General features: G+C 57.8%; 1 protein-coding gene across 1 annotated transcript; it reads left to right on the top strand.

Moving 5' to 3' along the window:
* Positions 1–238: 238 nt before the first annotated feature.
* On the top strand, positions 239–11,849 carry LOC141074967 (N-acylneuraminate cytidylyltransferase-like). Its single transcript, XM_073562298.1, has 5 exons — positions 239–495; positions 10,174–10,316; positions 10,479–10,634; positions 11,452–11,582; positions 11,751–11,849. The coding sequence occupies exons 1-5, from the start codon at positions 341–343 to the stop codon at positions 11,847–11,849; spliced, it is 684 nt and encodes a 227-aa protein (XP_073418399.1). The 5' UTR covers positions 239–340.
* The last annotated feature ends 215 nt before the right edge of the window (positions 11,850–12,064 follow it).

A 12,064-nucleotide genomic window follows, 5' to 3' on the forward strand; every position in this document is an offset into this window, starting at 1 on the left:
ACTGCGCACCTTCCCAGCATGCCAGAGACTGAGCGCGCTCCCGACTGCGCGCCTTCCCAGCATGCCACAGAAACTGAGCGCTCTCCCGACTGTGCGCCTTCCCACCTGCCTCAGAGACTGAGCGCGCTCCCGACTGCGCGCCTTCCCAGCATGCCACAGAAACTGAGCGCTCTCCCGACTGTGCGCCTTCCCACCTGCCTCAGAGACTGAGCGCGCTCCCGACTGCGCACCTTCACTGCTCTGATCAACCAATCAGCGCTGCCCCTCCCCTAACACGCCCACTACAACCTTCACCTGCGAAGTACAGACTCGCGGTCCGGACACGTAGGACCCGGATACGATGGCGGCGGAGCGCGGGCGGCGGCATGTGGCGGCGCTGGTCCTGGCCCGGGGCGGCAGCAAGGGGATTCCGCTGAAGAACATCAGGAAGTTGGCGGGGAAGCCGCTGATAGGCTGGGTGCTGCGGGCGGCGCTGGACAGCGGAGCCTTCCACAGGTGACCATGGAGACAGCGCCCCCTACACTACAGTGCGACCCGTCACCATGGAGACAGCGCCCCCTACACTACAGTGCGACCCGTCACCATGGAGACACCGCCCCCTACACTACAGTGCGACCCGTCACCATGGAGACACCGCCCCCTACACTACAGTGCGACCCGTCACCATGGAGACACCGCCCCCTACACTACAGTGCGACCCGTCACCATGGAGACAGCGCCCCCTACGCTACAGTGCGACCCGTCACCATGGAGACACCGCCCCCTACGCTACAGTGCGACCCGTCACCATGGAGACACCGCCCCCTACGCTACAGTGCGACCCGTCACCATGGAGACACCGCCCCCTACACTACAGTGCGACCCGTCACCATGGAGACACCGCCCCCTACACTACAGTGCGACCCGTCACCATGGAGACACCGCCCCCTACGCTACAGTGCGACCCGTCACCATGGAGACACCGCCCCCTACGCTACAGTGCGACCCGTCACCATGGAGACACCACCCCCTACGCTACAGTGCGACCCGTCACCATGGAGACACCGCCCCCTACGCTACAGTGCGACCCGTCACCATGGAGACACCGCCCCCTACGCTACAGTGCGACCCGTCACCATGGAGACACCGCCCCCTACGCTACAGTGCGACCCGTCACCATGGAGACACCGCCCCCTACGCTACAGTGCGACCCGTCACCATGGAGACACCGCCCCCTACGCTACAGTGCGACCCGTCACCATGGAGACACCGCCCCCTACGCTACAGTGCGACCCGTCACCATGGAGACACCGCCCCCTACGCTACAGTGCGACCCGTCACCATGGAGACACCGCCCCCTACGCTACAGTGCGACCCGTCACCATGGAGACACCGCCCCCTACGCTACAGTGCGACCCGTCACCATGGAGACACCGCCCCCTACGCTACAGTGCGACCCGTCACCATGGAGACACCGCCCCCTACGCTACAGTGCGACCCGTCACCATGGAGACACCGCCCCCTACGCTACAGTGCGACCCGTCACCATGGAGACACCGCCCCCTACGCTACAGTGCGACCCGTCACCATGGAGACACCGCCCCCTACGCTACAGTGCGACCCGTCACCATGGAGACACCGCCCCCTACGCTACAGTGCGACCCGTCACCATGGAGACACCGCCCCCTACGCTACAGTGCGACCCGTCACCATGGAGACACCGCCCCCTACGCTACAGTGCGACCCGTCACCATGGAGACACCGCCCCCTACGCTACAGTGCGACCCGTCACCATGGAGACACCGCCCCCTACGCTACAGTGCGACCCGTCACCATGGAGACACCGCCCCCTACGCTACAGTGCGACCCGTCACCATGGAGACACCGCCCCCTACGCTACAGTGCGACCCGTCACCATGGAGACACCGCCCCCTACGCTACAGTGCGACCCGTCACCATGGAGACACCGCCCCCTACGCTACAGTGCGACCCGTCACCATGGAGACACCGCCCCCTACGCTACAGTGCGACCCGTCACCATGGAGACACCGCCCCCTACGCTACAGTGCGACCCGTCACCATGGAGACACCGCCCCCTACGCTACAGTGCGACCCGTCACCATGGAGACACCGCCCCCTACGCTACAGTGCGACCCGTCACCATGGAGACACCGCCCCCTACGCTACAGTGCGACCCGTCACCATGGAGACACCGCCCCCTACGCTACAGTGCGACCCGTCACCATGGAGACACCGCCCCCTACGCTACAGTGCGACCCGTCACCATGGAGACACCGCCCCCTACGCTACAGTGCGACCCGTCACCATGGAGACACCGCCCCCTACGCTACAGTGCGACCCGTCACCATGGAGACACCGCCCCCTACGCTACAGTGCGACCCGTCACCATGGAGACACCGCCCCCTACGCTACAGTGCGACCCGTCACCATGGAGACACCGCCCCCTACGCTACAGTGCGACCCGTCACCATGGAGACACCGCCCCCTACGCTACAGTGCGACCCGTCACCATGGAGACACCGCCCCCTACGCTACAGTGCGACCCGTCACCATGGAGACACCGCCCCCTACGCTACAGTGCGACCCGTCACCATGGAGACACCGCCCCCTACGCTACAGTGCGACCCGTCACCATGGAGACACCGCCCCCTACGCTACAGTGCGACCCGTCACCATGGAGACACCGCCCCCTACGCTACAGTGCGACCCGTCACCATGGAGACACCGCCCCCTACGCTACAGTGCGACCCGTCACCATGGAGACACCGCCCCCTACGCTACAGTGCGACCCGTCACCATGGAGACACCGCCCCCTACGCTACAGTGCGACCCGTCACCATGGAGACACCGCCCCCTACGCTACACTGCGACCCGTCACCATGGAGACACCGCCCCCTACGCTACACTGCGACCCGTCACCATGGAGACACCGCCCCCTACGCTACACTGCGACCCGTCACCATGGAGACACCGCCCCCTACGCTACAGTGCGACCCGTCACCATGGAGACACCGCCCCTACGCTACAGTGCGACCCGTCACCATGGAGACACCGCCCCTACGCTACAGTGCGACCCGTCACCATGGAGACACCGCCCCCTACGCTACAGTGCGACCCGTCACCATGGAGACACCGCCCCCTACGCTACAGTGCGACCCGTCACCATGGAGACACCGCCCCCTACGCTACAGTGCGACCCGTCACCATGGAGACACCGCCCCCTACGCTACAGTGCGACCCGTCACCATGGAGACACCGCCCCCTACACTGCGATCCGTCACCATGGGCCCCACCCCCTAAGGCTATGTGCACACGTTGCGGATACTGCTGCGGATTCGCAGTGGTTTTGGCCCTGCGGATCTGCAGCAGTTCTGCTGACATGGTACCAGGGCTGTGGAGTCGGAGTCGGTACTCATTTTGGTGGAGTCGGTATAAAATGGACCGACTCCGACTCCTAAAATATATAATAAATTGGGTACAGTAATTCAATGCAGAATTTGCTGAATATTTTTTCATAGGAATTTGGGAAAGTTATGAAATGTCCTATAAATGACTGTTCTATTCCTGATCTAAGGCTACATTCACACACAGCGTTTTTGCTGCTTTTTTTGAGGATACGTTTTTCAGCTGCAAAAGCCGATCAGATTTTGAAAAAAACTGCATCACCTGAAAGGTTTTTGAGCTCATAGATAATGTTTTCAATAGGAAAAGCAGATTAGAAATCTGCTCTATCTATATATCCATTTATCCATATCTGTCTATCCATATCATATCTGTACCAAAAAGAATGAAAGCCGGATAGCACACAGACTAACACTCCTTTTTTTTTTTTTAGCGCCAGTCAGGTACACCTCATAGCTGCCCAAAAGGACGCCCAGGACAGGCATTGCTCGTCTTCAGTAACATCAACTGATAGTTGGAATAAATAGACTGCATTCATCACCACATCTTAAGGTGCAGGCTTTATTTTCAAGTGTGGGGGTGTGCAGTATGAGGTTCTGCAGCAGCTGAGGTGTGCAGTATGAGGTTCTGCAGAACAGTATGAGGTTCTGCCCCCCCCCCTAGGTTTGTGAATGTAGCCTGAGGATCTAGGCTTTATCTTAGCCGAGATAAGTCATCGTGTGTGTGTATATACGCAGTACAGACCAAAAGTTTGGACACACCTTCTCAATCAAAGAGTTTTCTTTATTTTCATGACTATGAAAATTGTAGATTCCCTCTGAAGGCATCAAAACTATGAATTACCACATGTGGAATTATATAATTAACAAAAAAGTGTGAAACAACTGAAAATATGTCTTCTATTCTAGGTTCTTCAAAGTAGCCACCTTTTGCTTTGATTACTGCTTTGCACACTCTTGGCATTCTCTTGATGAGCTTCAAGAGGTAGTCACCGGAAATGGTTTTCACTTCACAGGTGTGCCCTGTCAGGTTTAATAAGTGGGATTTCTTGCCTTATAAATGGGGTTGGGACCATCAGTTGTGTTGTGCAGAAGTCTGGTGGATACACAGCTGATAGTCCTACTGAATAGACTGTTAGAATTGGCAAAAACCATCAAGCGCTACAAAGAAACTGGCTCACATGAGGACCGGCCCAGGAAAGGACCAAGAGTCACCTCTGCTGCGGAGGATAAGTTCATCCGAGTCACCAGCCTCAGAAATCGCAGGTTAACAGCAGCTCAGATTAGAGACCAGGTCAATGCCACACAGAGTTCTAGCAGCAGACACATCTCTACAACAACTGTTAAGAGGAGACTTTGTGCAGCAGGCCTTCATGGTAAATAGCTGCAAGGAAACCACTGCTAAGGACAGGCAACAAGCAGAAGAGACTTGTTTGGGCTAAATAACACAAGGAATGGACATTAGACCAGTGGAAATCTGTGCTTTGGTCTGATGAGTCCAAATTTGAGATCTTTGGTTCCAACCACTGTGTCTTTGTACGACGCAGAAAAGGTGATCGGATGGACTCTACATGCCTGGTTCCCACCGTGAAGCATGGAGGAGGAGGAGGAGGAGGTGTGATGGTGTGGGGGGGCTTTGCTGGTGACACTGTTGGGGATTTATTAAAAATTGAAGGCATACTGACCAGCATGGCTACCACAGCATCGTGCAGCGGCATGCTATTCCATCCGGTTTGTGTTTAGTTGGACCATCATTTATTTTTCAACAGGACAATGACCCCAAACACACCTCCAGGCTGTGTAAGGGCTATCTGACCAAGAAGGAGAGTGATGGGGTGCTACGCCAGATGACCTGGCCTCCACAGTCACCAGACCTGAACCCAAGCAAGATGGTTTGGAGCTGGACCGCAGAGTGAAGGAAAAAGGGCCGACAAGTGCTAAGCATCTCTGGGAACTCCTTCAAGACCGTTGGAAGACCATTTCCGGTGACTACCTCTTGAAGCTCATCAAGAGAATGCCCAGAGTGTGCAAAGCAGTAATCAAAGCAAAAGGTGGCTACTTTGAAGAACCTAAAATATAAGACATATTTTCAGTTGTTTCACACTTTTTTGTTAATTATATAATTCCACATGTGGTAATTCATAGTTTTGATGCCTTCAGAGTGAATCTACAATTTTCATAGTCATGAAAATAAAGAAAACTCTTAGAATGAGAAGGTGTGTCCAAACTTTGGTCTGTACCGTTACACAGTGTATTACATATTTACAATTTATTACAGTTTTTTGTTCTAAAGTCGTATTCCAATAAATATTATGTTCTATCTAAATATCTTGATTATTGGATCATAGAAATGATTAAATGTCTGATGTTCACATTGTACAATATATTTTTCACTTAAATATAAGCAATATATGTGGGAGTCGGAGTCGTGGAGTCAGAGTTGGAGTCGGAGTCGGTGTAAGGGAAACTGAGGAGTCTGAGTCGCAGGTTTGGCTTAGGCTGGTTTCACATTTGCGCTTTTGTGCGCAGCGCATCGTGCGCACTGCGCACCTATGTTTAACATGACGTGCGCATGGTCTTGCGCACACTTGCGTTTTCGTGCGCATGCGTTTTTTTGTCTTTTGCGCCAGGCGCAACATGTTGCATTTTTTGGTGTGCCCTGTCTCGGCAAAAAAAACGCTTGCGCACGGAATGCGCAAAAACAACACATTGAAGTCTATGGGAACGCATGCGTGTGCATGGTCTTGCGCACGGTTGCGTTTTTTTGCGCATGCGTTTTTGAGTGAAACAAGTCTAGAATGTTCTCTAGACAATGGAAAAAGTCACACTTAAAAACGCATGTGCATAAAAAAACGCAAACGCATGTAAAACGCAAGCAACGCTGCGTTTTTTTGACGCATCAGCGTGCGCATGACGTTAAAAAAACGCGCGTTTGTTTTGCGTTTTTCTTTGCGTTTTTTATGCGCACGATGCGCTGTGCAAAAAAACGCTAATGTGAAACTAGCCTTACCGACTCCTCAGCCCTGCATGGTACAGTACCATGTTAGCCTATGGGTTTTAAAATCCGCTGTGCCCACGCTGCGTTTTTTTCCAGGTGGATTTGCTGCGGATTACAATCCGCAGGATGTCAATTGTTTGTGCGGATTCCGCAGCGGTTTCACACCTTTAACATAGTAGAGATGATAAACCGCAGATAAACTGCAGGTCTTTTGACCTTCGGATTTTGCCAAATCCGCATGGAAAAATCCGCATCCCAATCCGCAACGTGTGCACATAGCCTTACACTGCAACCCGTCACCATAGGCCCCGCCCTTTACATTGCGACCACGGAGCCAAGAGAGTGATAGGAAATGTAGCGCCCGACTAATGATGGGAGTTGTAGTCTTCCCATGATTTCCGCTGTAATAATGCCTGTCACCACGTCTGCCTCTCGTTCCGTCGCGCTCTCTCTCCCCGTTCCGTCGCGCTCTCTCTCCCCGTTCCGTCGCGCTCTCTCTCCCCGTTCCGTCGCGCTCTCTCTCCCCGTTCCGTCGCGCTCTCTCTCCCCGTTCCGTCGCGCTCTCTCTCCCCGTTCCGTCGCGCTCTCTCTCCCCGTTCCGTCGCGCTCTCTCTCCCCGTTCCGTCGCGCTCTCTCTCCCCGTTCCGTCGCGCTCTCTCTCCCCGTTCCGTCGCGCTCTCTCTCCCCGTTCCGTCGCGCTCTCTCTCCCCGTTCCGTCGCGCTCTCTCTCCCCGTTCCGTCGCGCTCTCTCTCCCCGTTCCGTCGCGCTCTCTCTCCCCGTTCCGTCGCGCTCTCTCTCCCCGTTCCGTCGCGCTCTCTCTCCCCGTTCCGTCGCGCTCTCTCTCCCCGTTCCGTCGCGCTCTCTCTCCCCGTTCCGTCGCGCTCTCTCTCCCCGTTCCGTCGCGCTCTCTCTCCCCGTTCCGTCGCGCTCTCTCTCCCCGTTCCGTCGCGCTCTCTCTCCCCGTTCCGTCGCGCTCTCTCTCCCCGTTCCGTCGCGCTCTCTCTCCCCGTTCCGTCGCGCTCTCTCTCCCCGTTCCGTCGCGCTCTCTCTCCCCGTTCCGTCGCGCTCTCTCTCCCCGTTCCGTCGCGCTCTCTCTCCCCGTTCCGTCGCGCTCTCTCTCCCCGTTCCGTCGCGCTCTCTCTCCCCGTTCCGTCGCGCTCTCTCTCCCCGTTCCGTCGCGCTCTCTCTCCCCGTTCCGTCGCGCTCTCTCTCCCCGTTCCGTCGCGCTCTCTCTCCCCGTTCCGTCGCGCTCTCTCTCCCCGTTCCGTCGCGCTCTCTCTCCCCGTTCCGTCGCGCTCTCTCTCCCCGTTCCGTCGCGCTCTCTCTCCCCGTTCCGTCGCGCTCTCTCTCCCCGTTCCGTCGCGCTCTCTCCCCGTTCCGTCGCGCTCTCTCTCCCCGTTCCGTCGCGCTCTCTCTCCCCGTTCCGTCGCGCTCTCTCTCCCCGTTCCGTCGCGCTCTCTCTCCCCGTTCCGTCGCGCGCTCTCTCTCCCCGTTCCGTCGCGCGCTCTCTCTCCCCGTTCCGTCGCGCGCTCTCTCTCCCCGTTCCGTCGCGCGCTCTCTCTCCCCGTTCCGTCGCGCGCTCTCTCTCCCCGTTCCGTCGCGCGCTCTCTCTCCCCGTTCCGTCGCGCGCTCTCTCTCCCCGTTCCGTCGCGCGCTCTCTCTCCCCGTTCCGTCGCGCGCTCTCTCTCCCCGTTCCGTCGCGCGCTCTCTCCCCGTTCCGTCGCGCGCTCTCTCCCCGTTCCGTCGCGCGCTCTCTCCCCGTTCCGTCGCGCGCTCTCTCCCCGTTCCGTCGCGCGCTCTCTCCCCGTTCCGTCGCGCGCTCTCTCTCCCCGTTCCGTCGCGCGCTCTCTCTCCCCGTTCCGTCGCTCGCGCTCTCTCTCCCCGTTCCGTCGCTCGCGCTCTCTCTCCCCGTTCCGTCGCTCTCTCGCTCTCTCCCCGTTCCGTCGCTCTCTCGCTCTCTCCCCGTTCCGTCGCTCTCTCGCTCTCTCCCCGTTCCGTCGCTCTCTCGCTCTCTCCCCGTTCCGTCGCTCTCTCGCTCTCTCCCCGTTCCGTCGCTCTCTCGCTCTCTCCCCGTTCCGTCGCTCTCTCGCTCTCTCCCCCGTTCCGTCGCTCTCTCGCTCTCTCCCCGTTCCGTCGCTCTCTCGCTCTCTCCCCGTTCCGTCGCTCTCTCGCTCTCTCCCCGTTCCGTCGCTCTCTCGCTCTCTCCCCGTTCCGTCGCTCTCTCGCTCTCTCCCCGTTCCGTCGCTCTCTCGCTCTCTCCCCGTTCCGTCGCTCTCTCGCTCTCTCCCCGTTCCGTCGCTCTCTCGCTCTCTCCCCGTTCCGTCGCTCTCTCGCTCTCTCCCCGTTCCGTCGCTCTCTCGCTCTCTCCCCGTTCCGTCGCTCTCTCGCTCTCTCCCCGTTCCGTCGCTCTCTCGCTCTCTCCCCGTTCCGTCGCTCTCTCGCTCTCTCCCCGTTCCGTCGCTCTCTCGCTCTCTCCCCGTTCCGTCGCTCTCTCCCCGTTCCGTCGCTCTCTCCCCGTTCCGTCGCTCTCTCCCCGTTCCGTCGCTCTCTCGCCGTTCCGTCGCTCTCTCCCCGTTCCGTCGCTCTCTCCCCGTTCCGTCGCTCTCTCCCCGTTCCGTCGCTCTCTCCCCGTTCCGTCGCTCTCTCCCCGTTCCGTCGCTCTCTCCCCGTTCCGTCGCTCTCTCCCCGTTCCGTCGCTCTCTCCCCGTTCCGTCGCTCTCTCCCCGTTCCGTCGCTCTCTCCCCGTTCCGTCGCTCTCTCCCCGTTCCGTCGCTCTCTCCCCGTTCCGTCGCTCTCTCCCCGTTCCGTCGCTCTCTCCCCGTTCCGTCGCTCTCTCCCCGTTCCGTCGCTCTCTCCCCGTTCCGTCGCTCTCTCCCCGTTCCGTCGCTCTCTCCCCGTTCCGTCGCTCTCTCCCCGTTCCGTCGCGCTCTCCCCGTTCCGTCGCGCTCTCTCGCTCTCTCCCCGTTCCGTCGCGCTCTCTCGCTCTCTCCCCGTTCCGTCGCGCTCTCTCGCTCTCTCCCCGTTCCGTCGCGCTCTCTCGCTCTCTCCCCGTTCCGTCGCGCTCTCTCGCTCTCTCCCCGTTCCGTCGCGCTCTCTCGCTCTCTCCCCGTTCCGTCGCGCTCTCTCTCTCTCTCCCCGTTCCGTCGCGCTCTCTCTCTCTCTCCCCGTTCCGTCGCGCTCTCTCTCTCTCTCCCCGTTCCGTCGCGCTCTCTCTCTCTCTCCCCGTTCCGTCGCGCTCTCTCTCTCTCTCCCCGTTCCGTCGCGCTCTCTCTCTCTCTCCCCGTTCCGTCGCGCTCTCTCTCTCTCTCCCCGTTCCGTCGCGCTCTCTCTCTCTCTCCCCGTTCCGTCGCGCTCTCTCTCTCTCTCTCCCCGTTCCGTCGCGCTCTCTCTCTCTCTCTCCCCGTTCCGTCGCGCTCTCTCTCTCTCTCTCCCCGTTCCGTCGCGCTCTCTCTCTCTCCCCGTTCCGTCGCGCTCTCTCTCTCTCTCTCCCCGTTCCGTCGCGCTCTCTCTCTCTCTCTCCCCGTTCCGTCGCGCTCTCTCTCTCTCTCTCCCCGTTCCGTCGCGCTCTCTCTCTCTCTCTCCCCGTTCCGTCGCGCTCTCTCTCTCTCTCTCCCCGTTCCGTCGCGCTCGCTCTCTCTCTCTCCCCGTTCCGTCGCGCTCGCTCTCTCTCTCTCCCCGTTCCGTCGCGCTCTCTCTCTCTCCCCGTTCCGTCGCTCTTTTGTTTCTCTCTGTCTCCGGATTTCTGGGTTCTCACAATTTTCTTTTTCTTCCAGCATCTGGGTTTCTACAGACAACGATGAGATTGAGAAGGTGGCGCAGGAATACGGGGCACGGGTTCATCGGAGGAGTGCGGCGGTGTCTAAGGACACGACCTCCTCCCTGGAGACCATCCAGGAGTTTGTCCAGCATCACCCAGGTCAGAGGTCAGCGGGGTCATTGTGGACCACCCAGAACCACCAAAGTCTAATGACGAGCAGAAGCTTCCCACTTCTCGTCCCCTTGTTGCCCACGTTGGCAGTGTCCCCCAACATGGGTGCTGCACCCTGGGCTCGGTCTCTCACGCTCTTCTCTTTCACAGAGGTGGATGTTGTGGGAAACATGCAGGCCACCTCTCCGTGCCTCCACCCTGAAGACCTCATCAAGGTGGTGGATATGATCTGCACTGAGGGCTACGACTCCGTGGTCTCGGTCGTCCGCTATCACCTATTCAGGTGGCGAGAAGTGAAGGCGCCAGGTGAGCAGGCGGGAAAGTCATCATTGCAATGGAATAGAACTAAGCAACAGCACGTGTGAAAAAGACTTGGGTATACTAATAGATCACAGACTGCACATGAGTCAACAGTGTGATGCAGCAGCAAAAAAGACAAATACAATTCTAGGATGTATTAACAGAAGCATACAGTCTAGATCACGTGAAGTCATTATTTCCCTCTACTCCTCTTTGGTCAGACCTCATCTGGAATACTGTGTCCAGTTTTGGGCACCACATTTTAAAAAAGACATCAACAAACTGGAGCACGTTCAGAGAAGAGCGACCAGAATGGTGACCGGTCTGCAAACCCTGTCTTATGAGGAAAGGTTGCAGGATTTGGGAATGTTTAGCTTGCAGAAGAGAAGACTGAGAGGAGACTTAATAGCTGTCTACAAATATCTCAGGGGCTGTCACATTGTAGAAGGATCAACTTTATTCTCATTTGCACAAGGAAAGACTAGAAGCAATGGGATGAAACTGAATGGGAGGAGACACAGAGTAGATATTAGAAGGCTGACAGTGAGGGTGATCAATGAGTGGAACAGGCGGCCATGAGAGGTGGTGAGTCTTCCTTCAATGGAAGTCTTCAGAGGCTGGACAGACATCTGTCTGAGATGGTTTAGTAACTCCTGCATTGAGCAGGGGGTTGGCCACGAGGACACCGAGGTTCCCTTCCTACTCTACCATTCTAGGATTGCTCATTGGCTACAGATAGTAGGGGGTGTGCATAGCAGCTGAACTACAAGTCCCAGCTTCCTGATCCTGGGTGTTCTTACCAGTGACCCTGATCATGTTCCAGGTGAGGCCATGGTACCAGAAAACCTGAACCCGGAGCACCGACCATGTCGCCAGGACTGGAGTGGGGAGCTCTTCGAGAACGGATCCCTCTACTTTGCCACCAAAGAGCTGATTGTCCGCGGTATCCCACTGGTGTGTGGTACCCCTCCCTCAGCGCATCTTGTAGGCGTGTTGTCCCCTTCCCCTGCAGCCCCTCTTGCAGGCCTGTTATTCCCCTCCCTCGCGGTTGTATCACTGTGACCCTTGTACCCAGTGGGTGATGTTATCATGGCGGTGTTTTGATGCGTTGTTTCTTTGCAGGGCGGGAGGGTGGCGTACTACGAGATGAAGACGGAGCACAGTGTAGACATCGACATTGAGCTGGACTGGCCCATTGCAGAGCAAAAGGTTAAAAGGTGAGATGAGACCACGCCCCCCAAAGGTAGGCTCCACCCATCACTCAATATATTACTGAGGACACCGCCTCCTGTAACTTGGCGACTACTGGGTGCAGTGCTGCCCCTGCTGGTGATGTAAGGAAACACTTCACCATGTCTCGCTCACAGGTACGGCTATTTCGGTAAGGCGTCGCCCACCACGGTAAAGCTGCTGATCTGTAACATTGATGGCTGCCT

Source organism: Dendrobates tinctorius, unplaced genomic scaffold, assembly GCF_039654945.1.
Source record: "Dendrobates tinctorius isolate UK_male_01 unplaced genomic scaffold, ASM3965494v1 ptg000344l, whole genome shotgun sequence".
Classification (NCBI taxonomy): Eukaryota; Metazoa; Chordata; class Amphibia; order Anura; family Dendrobatidae; genus Dendrobates; species Dendrobates tinctorius.